Source organism: Panthera pardus, unplaced genomic scaffold (genome assembly GCF_024362965.1).
Source record: "Panthera pardus isolate Hobbes unplaced genomic scaffold, ASM2436296v1 HiC_scaffold_8, whole genome shotgun sequence".
In the NCBI taxonomy this organism is placed as follows: Eukaryota; Metazoa; Chordata; class Mammalia; order Carnivora; family Felidae; genus Panthera; species Panthera pardus.
This window is the reverse complement of record NW_026527013.1, coordinates 70,652,439-70,670,440: the sequence shown is the minus strand read 5'-3', so window position 1 is coordinate 70,670,440 and position 18,002 is coordinate 70,652,439. Positions and strand designations below refer to the sequence as shown.

Sequence of the window (18,002 nt, the reverse complement as noted above, 5' to 3'; positions counted from 1 at the left end):
CACAGCATTAACATGGAAAGCAATGGGCATCTTTTTTTTTTTAATGTTTATTTATTTTTGAGATAGGGAGAGTGAGTGCCCATACGTGCACATGGAGGAGGGGCAGAGAGAGAGGGGGATAGAGGATCTGAAGTAGGCTCTGTGCTGGTAGCAGAGAACCTGATGTGGGACTCAAACCACAAACCGCGAGATCATGACCTGAGGCAAAGTCAGATGCTTAACCAACTGAGCCACCCAGGGGCCCCTGGAAACCAATGGGCATCTTAGGATTGATGAAAGTGGCTCCAGAGAGGAGGCCTGGGAAGGTGCCCAGCTTCAGTTGCTTACTGTTGGACATTCCAAAAGACTCTAAAACCCACAACTTAAACAAATTGCTTGATTTTGAAAAATACGTTGGAAACTAATTTTTTAAAAATTCACTTGTTGCATGGGCCAAAGAAAACCTGTCATTGGGCCGTACAGCCTGCAGCCTCATTTGTGCCCAGTGAGTGCAAAAGGCTGCCTTTTGTAGGTTTCAACGAAGCAACAATGATCAGCTCAGAGAGCAGAGTGAAGGATGATCCTTCACAGACTAAGGGAGCAGCTGGCTAGGTGACAGTCATCCAGACAAGGAAGTGAGATCTGCAGAGAATTGAATTGTTTGTTCCTAATGGGTACAGGCTTGAGCACTGGGCATGGGGCCTCCGTGGGTTAAGGCATCACAGAACCTGCTTCTGGTGCTTGAACTAGGATCAAGACAGTTTGAGATAAGAGTTACAAAGCTAACACATCTTTCTATTACCATTTGAAAGAAGTAGACACTTGAGACCGATGCTTCTCCAAGCATCGTCTTGCTGGCCGGCAGCATCTCTCTCATCTGACGAAACTTGGTAGAAATGCAGACTCTCGGGCCCTTCCCAAACCTACAAAAGCAGACCTTCTGGGATGGAGCCTGGAAATCTCTAGTTTATCAAGCCCTGCAGGAGATTTTGATGCGTGCTGAAGTCAGAGGACGTCAGCCCTAGGGCAAACAGAATGGTTCAGCTATTCCTTAGAATTTGGTAGTTCGTCATAAGCTTACTTTCAGAGCAGTCTGCACTACACAAGAAACTATGTTAAAAAGAATAGCTAGAAAAACTAAAAATCATCAGGAAACATCCAGGATTTGATTACTTCCAGCTAACATTCTCAATGGCACAGTGCTTCTTACACAGTCTCCTCACTTTCTTCTCAGTGAACCAAATGCTTAGCCTCTCACACACAGCAGCCCCTTGCCCCACACAGATTTGCCCCTGGTGCTAATATCTGCAATCCCATGTTGCCTAAAGCAGTCAGAGCATCCCTACGTAATTAACATGTTTTGCCCAATTCACACAATGGAAAGTAGGAGGAATTCTTCATTTTTCCAGCGCCTCTCTTTTGCCCACAGCGATTAGCGGAAGAGCCCTGCAATTGGGAAGCTTGCGTCTTGCCTTCAAGGGAAGAGTAGAAGCACTGAGGGCTCTGGAAGTTGACTTGGTGACAGCAGCATCAGAAAGCAGAGAGGAACAGGCAGAATAGGACCAAAATATGAATAGAATATGAGCACACGACAGCTGAGCAGCCAGGCTGGGTCTGAAGAAACAACCTCATGGGTGGACAGACTCTACGTCAGGTTCTGTCATTCATTCTATTTAAGTTGGAGGGACCAGAGTTGGATTCATCCCAGGTGAATTTGGGGAAGTCAACAAATTGGTCTTAGCTCAACTTTCACATTTGTGAACTGGTGGGGAGTGAATGATGCTTAATTCGCAAACTGTTAAGAGTGTGTCTAGAAGAACTGGCTCTGTACTTGGCACATAATCCGATCCCATCCCTGTTACTCGTCTCTTGCCCCTTCGATGGGCCTTGTGAGTCTTCCATTGCATGTGTCCCTGAGATGGGGAAATTGCCTGGGATGCGGTTGACTGTTAGTTTTATGTTTTATTCTTTTAATGCCCCTAAAGATGACTTTGCCCTTGAGGTGTATAGGCCTTGGTGCTGGAGAACTTGGAATGAGTTGCCTAACTACCCAATATTCATATTATGAGGATTCAGTGAGGCAAATGTACCCAAAAGTGCTCTATACACATTTGTAGTGTGTGTGTTTGCTGTTTTCTGTTTGCGCGTTTGAACATTTCAGAGATTTGGAGGTAGAAATGGAATTTGAGACCTGGATTTGTTTGATATTTGTGGGGGTTTTTTTAAGGTGGCTTGGAGGCATATCAGATTATTCACTAGACTTTATCTTGGAGGCAAAAGATATTGAAGTGTACGGGAACCACTGATCTCTGATCTAAAATGGAAGCTGTGACCTGTATCTTGGCTGCTGATATGCCATGGCTTGGATATTCTATTATTTGTAATGCACTGTTAGTTGGTGCCTGATTTTTAGATTTACATTATCAGTCATGGAGCCCTGCACTTTTCATTCATAGGAAAATCAGAGTTATCTGGGTCAGGTGAATGAATAAAGGTCGAATGAAGGCATGGATTTCGATTTCTGGCATCATTGTAGATTTAATTATTCTGTAACTAAACACAAACCTTATCAGCATTTTTAGGGAGCAGAGTCATTCTACAATTATTTAAGAATAATTGTGGGCATATAAATGGAGTTAATGCATCAGAATTGAGCATGATGTGGCCACACTCCTGTTGGAAATGCCGGGGATGCTACATGGAGTTTTTCCAGCTCTTACCTGAGGAAGAAAAGCCAGGTCTGGGACATTCAGAGGAGCAACTCGGAGTCACCTTTCACCTGCGAGGAAGTTCTTTGAAAACTCCTGTGTTACGTCCAAAATGCACGCATGTTTTGCATTCGACCTTAAATCTCTTCATGTTAGTTTCTAAATTCGTTTTTACCCCAATCTTTGAGTACAGTGGATGCTCCAAGACAGGCACTCTTGCCCCTGGGTACACCTGCCTACCTCTGGGAATGAGCACGCACCTGAGAAGCCTCCCTTGCCTCGGAGACTGGAAGGTGGAGGATATAGGTCGGCATGCTTACATGATCGTGTGTGTGAGACACAGGTATGTTTCCAGCAAACAGCCTCATCTTCGTGAGCTGGTACCAGGAAAGGAAAAGGTGGAATTTGAAGAACGTGTAGAGTTAAGGCGGAGGGCAGCAAGTCGTGGGAGCTACAGTCTTCCTCCTGCTGAGGCAGAAGTTCCCTTGCCAGGGTAAAAAGGCCTGATCTTCACTCCATTTTTTGGCGAACTGCATTTTGGGAGTGTGCAACGGTGGTGTGGATTCATACTTAGAGCCTTTCAAACATCAGACATGAAGAGAAAACCAAGAAGGGGAGTAGGAGAGATACATCAGAATTAACCCTAGAGCCCTTAATTCAACTCCGAGGGCCTTCTCAGTACCTACGGGGTCTCCTGCACACCACCAGCAGATGTGGCTTTGAATCTGCGAAACCATCTGCCAGAGAGGCTTTACCGTGGAAACGTTTGCGTGCAAAACAGTGAAGCTGCCAGGGCTGCATCTGAGAGGGGGCGTCAGGACCCAGCACCCAGTGGTTAGACTAGCAGCGAGGAAGAGCAAAGGGGACTCGTGGAACGTGCAGATCTGAGAAGGTGAGCAATTCCTTCATGCGCCTCTGTCACCCCAGGTTGTTCCAGAGTGAGCCATTTGGCCGCGTCATCACACCTCTTTCATACTCAATAAATGGTAGTCTGTAAGGGCAACAGATTTGTTAACCTCGGACATGCCCCCGGAACTCATCTGGAGCAAGAAGTCAGGATGTAGAACCTTCCTGAGACAGGCAAACATCTTTACTTCCTGGAAGATGTTTATCACGGCTACTGTTGTCTCCGCGTTCATTTCATCAATCTGGCGATGACTGTAAATGATGTTAGCAAAAGGCCACTAGTTAAGTAGACTTCTGTGGAGTTTTAAATGTGTGTCTCCCCTTTGAGCTTAGTAGCTTCTGAAAAATAGACATTTTTTTTTTTTTTTGTCTCAGACCTAATTTTTGATGCCATAAAGATGAAGAACTTGCTTGTAAATATCCTGAATAGCCAGCAGGGGAATATTTAAATATGAAGAACCAAAATGTGTATGCTTTAAACAGAAGGAAAAAATACACTATCTTTTGCTATCATAGTGCAGGTTTAAGTTCATGTTAGCCTCCTATGAAATGTGTACTTTTACCCTACACTTTTTAAAATGGGAATGCACACGCTTTAGACTTAATAATTCTACAAGGCTCTACCGAAAGGAGTTTTTGTTGTGTCTTCAAGGAACTTATAGTCTGAAGAGACAAGCTAGATGTTGACATCTTCATTTTTTAAAAAAAAATTTAATGTTTATTTATTTTCAAGAGAGAGAGACAGAATGTGAGTGGGGAAGGGGCAGAGAGACACAGAATCTGAAGCAGGCTCCAGGCTCTGAGCTGTCAGCACAGAGACCGACGTGGGGCTGAAACTCAAGAACTGTGAGATCGTGACCTGAACTGAAGTCGGACGCTTAACTGACTGAGCCACCCAGGAGCCCCAGATGTTGACATTTTTAAACTAGAATTAAGAGGTTGATTGTCATTGTCCTACTTAGGCAGGTACAGCAACTTAAGGGTTGTGGCCAGCTGGCCGAGAGCTGCTGTGGCCTTCATCTGGGCATAGGTTTGACAAAGAAGAAAACTTTACAACATTAAGGAATTTTGATTTATGCCTATATATATTGGCCACTTTGAGAGTTAGGAGTGTGGTCCAGCCTGAGGATGCAGGTTCTGAGCTGTTTTTTTGACTTCGATTACTCTGTGTTAACCATGCAAAGTGAAGAACAAACCCAGAGTAGGAAGGATAAGTGTCTCCAAATTGAAGGGAGTTCATTCCTCGGGACCAGCTCACATTCCCAATGCATGAATCCCAGCTGTGCCTTCCTCTGATTCTCTACTATCAAATGAGACTCTTAGAGACACAGACCTGTCTCTTATCTCACTTCATGCCAAGATCCATTCCATCTGCCACTCACATTGGTTCTCTCTGCTGAGCAGCCCAGCATCCCTGAGAGGCACCTTGCACTTGGGTCTAAAAGCAAGCATACTGAGGAGATTTGTACACAAGCTGTAGCCAAGCACATAGGCACACCAGGGGCAGCAGCTTCAAAGTGGGGAGGAATTCTAATAATCCCTTTGTACTCTCCTGGGCCAAAGCTGTGAGTGAGCCCAGCTTTGAGATGCCCAATCATTATGCTCCAGTCTCATAAAGGCAAGCTGATGGTAACATCCAATCACACTCTTACAGCATACTGAGAGGCAGTAGAAAGAGTGAGAGAACAGCCCACACGACCTACAACAAAGAGACTTTGAGCTAGAGGTCATCGAGTTTTCCATTTTTTCCTTCTTTGGTACAGATTATCTTCTAAAAAGTGGATACTCTATGGATTTGCTTGATACTCAGATTTTAAAAATTATTTCCTGCAAGTGCAGTGTATTCAGCAGTAACTCTGCCTTTGAATAAATATTCAGAATTATTTCTGAGTAAAACTTTCCTAGGAGAAAATGGAAGCAAGGACTCTAGCTGTTCTGATTAATATGTTAGCAGATATATATTGAGCAAGGATGGGATAGAAAACATTTTAACAACCTGGTTTGCAAATACCTACTAGACTACAGATAAGCCATTTAACAATTATGTTCTGAAATTTCCCAGGATAGCAATTAAAGAGGAGAGATCTCAGAGTAGTTCCTTAATGCTATGCTCAGGCTCCTCCCTAATAAACAGAATTTCCTGGAAATCCCTAGATAATAATACAGATCAGAAGAAATGAAGGTACGGCAGTTTAACACTATACTTTGCTAAGTGGAAACATTGTAATTACAACAGTAAACATCTATTGACCTATCATTCTATTGCCTTAGGGTTGGCTTTAATAAATACATTTTGCAAATTTAAATGTGAAAAGACGTTGTTTACATAAATAGTTACAAAGAGCCTCTAATATTACAGTAATTGTGTTTGTTGATTTCCATTACCCTGAAAAAGACCCCTCATCCCCACTAGCAGATCCTCTATTACTGGGAAAGACATTAGATTGTGAGAAGCTTTTTTTAATCAATAGTAGCCTAAAAAAATCACAACGCTGCTGTCTTTGTAGACTGTAGCTGGAGAAATAACTGTGATTAAGTGTGTTTGTATTACAATATGAGTAGCTGTTTCAATGCTTGTTTTGCTTGTCTCCCATTTTCCTTCTTACAGATTTTTAAAAGCATTGGCTCTGATGAGACCGTCCAAGGGCAAGGAAGTCGGAGGCTGATCAGCTTTTCTCTCTCAGGTATGTCTTGCTCACCTGAAAGCCTTGCGGAGAAAATAAGAAGGTCAACCAGCAGTCAGCACACCTACTTCAATTTGACTCTTACCTACAAGTTACTTCACCTCTATGCGCCTCAGTTTTTCCATCTGTAAAAGAAAAATTAAAAATGTCTGCTCCATTTTCCTTGACCTCATGAGGATATTGGAGGAGTCAATAAGTAATAGATGCTAAGCACTTTGTGATGATGAGAAGAGAAGCCACAATTCCACTTTACCTCCATCATCAATAGCATTAATTGAAAGTTTATAAAGTGGAGGTAGGAGAAAACCTGGGGAAAAAGCAGCCAGCAGACCCTTTGTCTAAATAAAATCTCACATGAAGCTCAATTGATAAAATCGATAAAAGCCAAACTGCTCAAGCAAGTACATTTGTGGAAAAGTCAGTGAAATCCAAATAAAGTATGTAATTTAGTTAATAGTGGTTTTTTTTGAGTAATCTAATTTTTCAGTGTTCACAAGTTACCGTAGTTCTATAATATGCTAACAATGGGACAAACTGGGTAAAAGGTATGTGGGAAATCTTTGTACTACCTCTGCAATTCTTCTGTAAATCTAGAATAATTTCAAAATTAAAAGTATAAAGAAAAACTGAGTTACCCTGCCTAAAATGATATACGAATCTCAGAGCCCTACACACTGAATTCCACCCTAACTGGGCTTTGAGGAGACACAATGGCATGAAGCTCTAGGACTCTATTGAACACAGTTTGGAAAGTACTGCCTTAGCTTGTTGTCAAACCAACAAGTGTTACAGACCATGAATGTCAGAGATCTAAGACCACAGAAATGATGAGTGTTCCTGGGAGATAGACAGTCAACTGCCATTTTTATGTCTATGTGAACCCCAGTAAAGAAAATGCATTTCTAAAGATTCATTGATAAACAATTATAGCAAGGTTGCGGGATGCAAGTCAATTGCTTTCCTACATACCAGCAATAACAAGTGGAATTTAAAATTAAATACACAATACCTTTTTATATTTGCACCTCCCCAAATGAAATATTTAGGTATAAACCTAACAAAATATGTACAAGGTCTATGTAAGGAAAACTACAAAAACTCTGATGAATGAAATTTAAAAAGAACTAAGTGGAAGATTCTCCATGTTGATAGATTAAAAAACTCAGTGTTGTCAGAGTTTCAGTTTTTCTATAGAATCAATGCAATCCCAATTAAAACCTGAGCCAATCATTTTGTGGATATTGATAAAATGACTCTCAAACTAATAGAGAGAGTCAAAAGACCCAGAATAGCCAACACAATATGAAGGAGCAGATCAAAGTTGGAGAACTGACTTATTCAACTTCAAGACTTACCACAGCTATGGTAACCAAGATAGCATGGTATTGGTGAAAGAACAACAACAACAACAACAAAACAATAAATCAATGGAACAGAGGAGAATACTCAGAAATAGATACACATAAATTTAGTCAACTGAACATTGACAAAGGAGCAATAGCAATACATTGGAGCAAAGACAGTCTTTTCAACAAATGATGCTAAAACTACTGGGCATCCACATGCGGAAAAAAAAAAATCTATATCCAGAACTTACACTCTTCACAAAAATTGACTCAACCCACTAAAAAAACTGTTAAAACTAATAAATTCAGTAAAGTTGCAGGATACAAAATCAAAATACAAGAATCTGCTATGTTTTAATACTAATAATGAACTGTCAGAAAGAGAAATTAAGTAAAAAATCCTATTTACAATTGCATCAAAAAAAGACCAAAATACTTAGGAATAAATGTAACTAAAGAGGTAAAAGACCTGTACACTGAAAACAAGAAAACATTGATGAAAGAAATGGAAGAAGACACAAATGAATGGGAAGATAGCCCATGCTCATGGATGAGAAGAATAATGTAGTTAAAATTCCCATAGTATCCAAAGCAATCTACACATTTGATGCAACCTCTATCAATATTCCAATGGCATTTTTCACAGAAATAGAATAAAGAATTCTAAAATTTGTATGGGACCACAAAAGACCCAAATAACCAAAGCAATCTTAAGAAAGAACAAAGTTGGAGAAATCATGATTCCTGATTTCAAACTATATTACAAAACTATAGCAATCCAAACAGTATGGTATTTATATAAAAACAAGACACACAGATCAAAGAAACAGAATAGAGAGCCCAGAAAGAAACACACATATTATGGTCGATTAATTTACAGCAAAGGAACCAAGAATGGGGAAAGGACAATCTATTCAATAAATGGTGCTGAGAAAACTGGACAGCCACATGCAAAAGAATGAAACTAGGCCACTATCTTACACCATCCACAAAAATAACTCAAAATGTATTAAAGACTTGAACATAAGACCTGAAATCATAACATTCCTGGAAGAAAATATAGGCAGTAAGGTCCTTGACATCAGTCTTGGTGATGATATTTTTTGGATTTAACACCAAAAACAAAGGCAACAAAAGCAAAAATAAGCAAATGGGACTACATAAAACTAGAAAGCTTCTGCACAGCAAAGAAAAATGTCAACAAAATTAAAAGAAGTGAGAAAGAATAATTGCAAATTGTATCTCTGAAAAAGGGCTAATGTCCAAAATATATAAAGAACTCATGCAATTTATCAAAAAAAAAACAATCTGACTAAAGAATGTGCAGAAGATCTGAATAGACATTTCACCAAAGAAGACATACAGATGGCCAAGAAGTACATAAAAACATGTTCAACATCATTCATCATTCATGAAATGCAAAATATCAAAACCACAGTGAGATATCACTTCACACCTGTTAGAATGGCTAGTATCAAAAATGCAAGAGGAAACAAGTGTTAGTGAGGATATAGAAAAAGGAAAACCCTCATGGACTATTGGGGGAGATGTAAACAGTACAGCTATTATGGAAAACACTATGGAGTTTCCTCAAAAAATTAAAAGTAGAACTATCATAAGATTTAGGAATTTCCCTTCTGGGTATTTACCCAAAGAAAATGAAAACATGAGCTCAAAAAAATACATGCACCCTCATGAGTGATACTCAGCCATAAAAAAGAATGAAATCTTGCTATTTGTGACAACGTGGATGGAGCTAAAGAGTACTATGCTAAGTGAAAGAAGCCAGACAGAGAAAGACAAATACCATATGATCTCACTTATATGTGGAATCTGAAAAACAAAACAAAACAAAACAAAACAAAACCACGCTCATAGATAGAACAGATTGGGGGTTGCCAGAGGTGGGAGGTGGGAAAAATGGGTGAAGGTGGTCAAAAGATTCAAACTTCCAATGTAAAACAAATAAGTGGATGTAATGTACAGCATGGTGATTATAGTTAATAATACTGTATTGTATATTTGAAAATTGCTAAGAGAGATCTTAAAAGTTTTCATCAGAAGTTATAATAATGTGTGGTGATGACTATTAACTAGACTTATTTGGTAATCATTTTGCATTATATCCAAATATAATACAAGTACATGAATCATTATGTTGTATACCTGAAACTAAATATGTCAATTATATCTCAATTTTAAAGAATCACTCAAAATGGATCAGACCTATGTGTAAAATGCAGAGCTATAAAACTCCTAGAAGGTAACAGGAGAAAACCTAGATGACTTTGGGTACGGCAATAGTTTTTTAGATACAACATCAAAGATGTGGTGCATGAAAGAAATGATTGATAAACGATGGACCTTATCAGAATTAAAAATTTTTGTACTGTAAAAAGACAACGTCAAGAGAGTGAGAAAAATTACACTACACTGAGAAAAATTATTTGCAAAACACACATCTGTTAAAGGAACACTATTGTAAATATAAAAAGAACTCTTAAAATTCAATATGAAAACAAACAAAAAAAAACAATTAAAAAGAACAGGCCAAATATCTTAGCAGACACCTCACCAAAAAAGATATACAAATGACAAATAATCATATGAAAAGATGCTTCACATCATATATCATATATCATCAGGGAAATGCAAATGAAATGCAAATGAAAACAAGATGCCACTACACACCTAGTAGAATGGCCCAAATCCAGAACACTGACCACATCAAATGCTGACAAGGATGTAGAACAGTAAGAACTCTCGCTGGTCACTGGTGGGAATGCACAAGGGTACAGCCACTTTGAAAAGCAGTGTGGTGATCTGTTACAAAGCTAAACACACTCTTACCATAGGATTCGGTGATTGCACTCCTTGCTATTTACCCAAACGAATTAAAAACTTAAATCTGTACAAAGCTTGTACACAGATGCTTAAAGCAGCATTATTCATAATTGCCAAAACTTGGAAGCAACCAAGATGTCCTTCAGTAGGAGAAAGGATAAATAAACTGTAGTACAGGCAGATAATGGATTGGTGTTCATTGCTAAAAGGAAATGAGCTGTCAAACCAGACTAAGACATGGAGGGATCTTAAATGCATATTACTAAGTTAAAAAAAAAAGACAATCTGAAAGGGCTACATACTATATTATGGAAAGGTCAAAACTGTGAAGTCAGTAAGGAGATCAGTGGTTTCCAAGGTCTGGGAGAGGATGGAGGAGATGGAGCACAGAGGATTTTTAGGACAGTGGAAATATTCTGTATGATGTTCTAATAATGGATACATTTGTCAAAACCCATAGAATGTACACCACCAAAAGTGAATGCTGATGTGAACTATGAACTTTGGGTGATAATGATGTGCCAGTGTAGGTTCATCAGCTATAACAAATGTACCCCTCTGCTAGAAGATGTTGATAATGGGGAGGCTCTGCATGTGTAAGGCAAGGGGTATATGGAAAAATCTGTTCTTCTGCTTAATTTTGCTGTGAACCTATAACTCCCCCCTCAAAATAAAGTCTTTCATTAAAAAAAAATCAAAATGTTGACAACATTAGCATATGTCTCTCTAAGTTAAAAGAAAAAGGAAGAAGAAACTCAATACTTTTGTATTACTAGGGCAGAAAACCAACAACTCCTGATTTTCCGTTCTTACCTTCCTGTTGAAATGCTTGAGAAATAACAATTATTTGTACAAAACCTGTAGGAAATTCACTAACCAAAGCTCAGTGAAATCCTGAAGCCCAAGAGGGATGCCATGCAGGATGGGCAGCATGGGCCTGGGGAAGGAGAGAAATTCTCTGTTAATTGGTTCCCATTTTGGTCCTACCATACAGACAAGGGCTGATAGAACAATTATATTCATTGTGAGACTATAGCCCTTGGTTTTCTTCCACCTCCACTTTGCAGAGGAATTTTCACCTGGACCCATAGAATTTTCAAAGTTGGATTTCCTCCCTCAGTGTACAACCCAAGTTTCCTGAGGTGATTTCAGACCCTCACCCCAGCTTGCCTGAGGAATACCAGTAGTCCAGTCCAGTAAAAGCCAATGGTCCTCTCTTGAAACACATCATGACCACAATGCCAGTTGAATTGATTTATTTTAAGGAATGGTTTTATACATGCCAGTAAGTGTTCCATATAATGGGTTCTGTAGACATACCAGTCCATATTCATAATGAGGTGAAAAGTAGACTGAAGACTGAGAAGATTTTTCCATGTTTTGGCTGGGCTTTACTCCTTGTGTAAGCCCTGATGTGATCTTTCACCTCACCAAAACACATTTAACTTAAAATATTCCTTGTTTTATAGATTTCCAGGCCATGGGGCTGAAGAAAGGGATGTTTTTCAACCCAGACCCTTACCTGAAGATTTCCATTCAGCCTGGAAAGCACAGCATCTTCCCTGCCCTCCCACACCATGGACAGGAGAGGAGATCCAAGATCATAGGCAACACTGTGAACCCCATCTGGCAGGCTGAGGTGAGTGCTGTGGGCCCTGAGAAGAAACTTCAGTGACCAACTGACCATAAAGCAGCCTACATGCTATGCCCTCCTTTCTTAGAGCCCTAAACTGCTCTGTTTGTGGCTCTCCAGTCTTGGAAGGAGGCTGTGTTTTCTGTGGGTTATAACTCAGGGATCTTGACAGAGCCCCTCAAGGCAGTACCAGGAAACTGTTTGTTGCTCCTACACTCACTAGCCCTGTTATAGCTCCTTCTTCTGATTCAGGACCTGCATCTGAAAGCAAGACAGCCTCTCTCTGCCTCTGTGTGGGAGAAGGAAGAGAAGAATTTTGATTTGAGCATTCTCACACCCCTCCTACATGTGCGGTCCTTAGGCAAGAGTGCCAAATTTTAAATGAGTCCCTCTAGACCAGTTCCAGAGATTCTAAAATTGCCAGGTTCCTGGGACAGGTAAATAGATAAGCCCCAAAATATCCTGGGGAATTACATATTGTTTGATCTAAATAGACATGAAACCTAATTGTGCATCCCATCTTCCTGCTAGGCAATTTGAAGAAGTATTGACAGTTTGTTTTGTCTCATGAAGGCCTGTCTCCACTCTCAAATGGGTCCTCTGCTAGCCAGGAGTGAGGAGGCTCCTGAGCAAAGCCACATGTGTGTCAGGCTGGGCTTCACAGTGGCTCAGTCCTCTCCTAGAGAACTAGCAGAAAGTTGTCACAACCCATTGGCAGCCTAACTCACATGCTTTAGCTTGAGGGTATGACCTGCTAACTGTGTAGCTTGGGGAGCAAAGAGGCTTAGGTCATGGGAAAGGCTACAGTATAATGTAGGGGTTAAAAGCACAGCTTTGCAGCCACACAAACCTTTGTTCAAATCCCAGTGTAGCCACTTGCTAGTTGTGTAGATTTAAGAAATCCGTCATCCTCATTCTGAGCCTCAGATTACCTTCATCCGTCTGTTACTGAAGGAAATATGCGACTCCTACCCAAGCCACTTGCTTTAGACAGGGCTCCTTCCTTTATTCTTCTGAGTATATCATCTATGACGTAGACCTTTCAAACATTCTTGAGCAAGAAAGTGTAATTAGATGTTTTGGGGCAAAGCTTTTTCATTGTCTCTTAAATTATACCACCTACTTCCTAGGCTTAATTAACCCTGACCCAGGCCTTACAGAAGAGCAACGTTACAGCTTTGAAGTTAGAGCAACATAAAGGAAATGGAATTATATTTAATCTTCCTATGACTTTGGTTATCAACAGATTCTAAAGCACTGAGAGTACCAGTAGCATGGAATAATGAATCTTAAATTATTTGTTCCTTTAGTCCAGGCTATTCTTGCCAATTATTTCTGGTCTCTTCATTGCATTCCTGGGGATAATACAAGATGCCACAGGAATTTATAGTACATGAAAAAAAAAAAGAAGAAGAAGAAGAAGCCTTCTCTCTTCTGAAGGACTTCAGAGCAACTTGTTCTAAAACATTTAGTCATAAAGGTATTATAAGTCTCAAAGAACATTTCAAAAATCCAGCACCATCAGAATGGTTTTTTTTTTTGTTTTAAAATGTCAACTAGAATCTGCTTTAAGTTCTGCAATTATTTCTGAGTCTTTAGTTAAGATTTACTTCTCTCTGGAAGGATCCTGGCAAACTCTTGCTCGTCCTCTGCTCTTGACCTCCTGCATTGTATCCAACGTGCTGTGGTTGAAGTTGGTGTTCTAAAATAGGTTTTGCCATGTGTTTCCCTGATGAGGCTCAGATTGAGGATAACTGATTTCTCAAGTTAAACATCAAGTAACTAACCTGACTGCAAATCTGTACTTTCTTTTTTTTGTAATTTTATTTATTTATTATTTATTTATCTTTCAATTTACATCCAAGTTAGTTAGCATAGTGCAACAATAATTTCAGGAGTAGATTCCAGTGATTCATCCTCTATGTATAACACCCAGTGCTCATCCCAGCAAGTGTCTTCCTTAATGCCCCTTACCCATTTAGCCCATCCCCCTCCCCACAACCCCTCCAGCAACCTCCCGTTTGTTCCCAATATTTAAGAGTCTCTTATGTTTTGTCCCCCTCCCTGTTTTTATATAATTTTTGCTTGCCTTCCCTTATGTTCATCAGTTTTGTATCTTAAATTCCTTACATGAGTGAAGTCATATAATATTTGTCTTTCTCTGACTGACTAATTTCGCTTAGCATAATACCCTCTAGTTCCATCCACATAGGTGCAAATGACAAGATTTCATCTTTTTTGATTGCCGAGTAATACTCCATTGTGTATTGTGTATTTCCATTGCCGAGTAATACTCCATATATATATATGTGTGTGTGTATATATATATAATCTTCTTTATCCATTCATCCGTCAATGGACATTCAGGCTCTTTCCATACTTTGGCTATTGTTGATAGCACTGCTATAAACATTGGGGTGTATGTGTCCCTTCAAAACAACCTATCTGTATCCCTTGGATAAATACCTAGTAGTGCAATTGCTGGACTGTAGGGTAGTTCTAGTTTTAATTTTTTGACGAACCTACATACTGTTTTCCAGAGTGGCTGCACCAGTTTCATTCCCATCAGTAGTGCAAAAGATGCAAATCTGTACTTTCAACCCCTAAAGTATACTATAGTGCCCAGTGCCCTGATGGAGAAACCAGTGCCCTGATGGAGGTACTTTGCATACCTCCTATGCAAAGTATTCCAGGACTTTGGTGAACCAGCATCACTTGCCACTTGTGTCAGGTATGGATGCATTTGGCTCTAAGCTAGAGGAACTGGGGCCAGCTCTGATATTTCTCACAAACAAGAAGTCCAGACAGAGGTGGTCCTGGTAGTGCAGCCACTGATAGAGCCATCAAGGACTCAGATCTCTGGGTCTTCTCACTGCACTGTTAGCAGATGGCTTTCATCCTCCTGTCTTAAAGTCTCAAACTCAAGTACCAGGCAGAAAGAAAGCCAAAATGCAAAGAGTCTTCTCCTTTTAAGGCTTTGCATCTTTATTCTTTAAGGGAAGCACTTCCCAGAAAAAGCTTTATTACCTGTCACAGGACCTCTGTTTGGGAAAACTTAGTGCTCTGATTCCCCGACTCTATAGATAGGGAGGGCAGGGGAGAAGGTGGCTGGACATGGGTGTTGAATAAAACAACTTGTGGTGTGTGCAGTGTACTTCAGCTCTATTCCTCAGTACCTTGCTCCTCAGACATTATGTGAAGGCCACTCTTGAGAGCTACAGTACCCTACTGCCTCTCATGCTTTCACATGGCTGCATAGATGTCTTTGCTTATCTGCCTAGAGTGTGCATTCCCAACTAACCCAACTAGCAACACCTGCTCATCCATCAGGGCTCAACTAAAATATCACCTCCTGTGTGGGCTACTCCTTGACCCCGCCCACTCCAGGCCTCAGGAGGAAAGAGCTCCTTTCTCTCTGCCCCTTTGTCCAGACCTCTACCATACTGCCTTTTATTTGCACGTCTGTCTTCCCTGTGAGAGTTTGAGTTCCTCAAGGGAAGGAATCACACCCAGTTTTTCTTAGCACCTCCAGTTCCTGGAACCTACTAGCAATAGGTTATATAAGACTTATCTAGGGCTTACTATTGCAAGTGTAAACATTTTATATAATTAACTCAATCCTTACAACAACTCTATGAGATATATACTATTTTTATCCCCATTTAAAGAAGGGGAAACAAAGCATGGCAAAGTTAAGTAATTTTCCCAAGGTCTCAGAGCTGGTAAATGGCAGAACGAGAATTTGAAGCAGGTCATCTGCCTAAGAGCCTGATACTGATCAGTTTTGTGTTCAGATGGGTGTGAATAAATTCTGGAGACAGTATCCATAGCTTATATCAGGTACTCAAAGTGATCAGTATAATCCCTCCCCTTCAGAGGAAAACTAAAGTTTAAATCTATAGCATTGGGTGATAAGGCCAAAAACAGTTATCAAAGAGCTTTATTTGGTCTTTCCAGCTAATCGTGAACTTCTGGAGGGTAAGTCTGAAGGATTGATGAAAACTCTTTTAATGGGGAAATCCAGCTGAAATTCTTATGACTGATTATTCATTTAAGAAATGTTACTAAGTATATACACTGTAGTAGAAATAGAAGCCCCTGGAAGGACAGAGAATAATTGATAAGGTAAGACCTCTCAGGCTGGTGGAAGGAGACAATACAATGAAATATATGTTCTAATCAAGGTGTGGACAGAATGCTGCAGCATACTGAGGGAAGACTTCCCCCATGGTGAGCTGTGGACTGAGGTCTTGATGGGTGAGGAGACATTTTTGGGGAGTGAGATGGGGGTCATCCAGGTAGAAGGAACAGCACGTGCAAAAGCACCAAGGCATCTCACAAACTCTTAGGGAACTGTTTAGAAATGCCATGTGGTTGGAGCTCATGGTACACACAGATAAGTGATGGTGATTGGGCTGGGCTTACTCCAGTTGCACACATCCAGCATGGCTCTCTTATTTCTTAAAAACAAAAGCTAATGTTGGCTTCTGGGTCTCACATTGTACCTTGGTGAATGAAATGAAGATTCCCTGCTCCTACAGAATTCATGCACGTCTTTAAATCTCTCTGCCAGCAGGTAAGTGAGAACCAGACTGTCTTATTTTCTATGTACTGACTAATATACAAAAGATGTTCATGAGAAATAATTGAAGTTGCCTGCACTTAAAAGCAAGAATATCCTTTAATGTGTAGTTCAAATGCTAAATTTATTTCTGTGATTAATGCTGCATTAAAGTCTTATGTGATTTTTTTTAATTTATGCAAGTTCAAACTTGAAACATGTTTTTGCTGATTAAAACTTGCTAAATCTTAGAAAAATTATAGTTACTATCTGAATTTTAAAATAAGGAGGGAAAATGGAGAGAAATACATATTAAATGTAATATCAACTGAGAAAAATTTTAAAAGAGACTACCACATTGATTGATTTATCTCTTTTTTTTATTATTATTACTGTAATTAGAAACTATTTTTACCCAGGGAGCACCTCTCCTTAATTTTCAGGTCTGTTTACTTTCCTGAATGGATATAATGAGGACTTATAAGATTATAGCTACACAGAGAAGTTAAATAGAAAATGGCAGCAACTGAAGAGTCTTGGGTTATTTATTCAGAGTGCCTATGTGGAGAGTATATTTATACCTCTAAATCAAACAAGAAACTCCTAAAAGCAAATTCTCAGAAATATCCAGTGGATTGAGCAAATATTAAAATCAAGCCTGGGGCGTTGGTGTTTGTCAGCGTCCACTCCATTCCCTCTGTCTCAGCCCTCAAAGCTGGGTGGATTAATCCCATACATGTACACTATCATCCTGATCCAGTATGGTCACAAGATTAGAAGACAAGGCTTTGCCTCCCAGAGCTTATATTCTAATGTAAGAAAATAAATAAATAAATAAATAAATAAATAAATAAATAAATAACAAGACAATTGCAATGGAAAATAAGCAACACAAAAGAAATATTACATCGTCATATGATGTACATAATGGAGAAGAGCTAACTTAGGTGTCCACAGCCCAGGAAGGACTTTCTGAATTACTGTCACATGAACTGAGAAGACAGATACACAAAGACCTGGTTAGATGTATGCTGCAGATAGAGGAAGTAGTTAGTATGAAGGGCCTGGGTGTACCAAACTTGCCATGCTTAAACAACAGCAAGAAGGTCATTGTGGCTGGAGAATAGCCATATGTGAAGGATGGGGGTGGAGTATAAGATGAGGTCGGGGAGAGAGTCAAGGTCCAGCTTCTTGTAAATCGTGGGAAGATTTTATGCTAAATGTGGTAAGAAGCCATTGGAGTAGGGAAGCATCATGTTCTGATCAAAATTTATACAAACATTCCTGCTGCTCTGTGTAGAATGCATTACAAAGAGGCAAGAATGGAAGCAGTTGATCTGG

The 18,002-nt window shown here is 39.8% G+C and overlaps 1 protein-coding gene across 1 annotated transcript in view; it reads left to right on the top strand.

The window, feature by feature from the left end:
- The window catches only part of HECW1 (HECT, C2 and WW domain containing E3 ubiquitin protein ligase 1), a 417,448-nt gene that overhangs the window by 260,941 nt on the left and 138,505 nt on the right, over positions 1-18,002 (top strand). Inside the window, 2 exon segments of the mRNA XM_019451074.2 lie at positions 6,202-6,277; positions 11,937-12,106. Coding sequence (XP_019306619.1) covers positions 6,202-6,277; positions 11,937-12,106 — 246 coding nt within the window.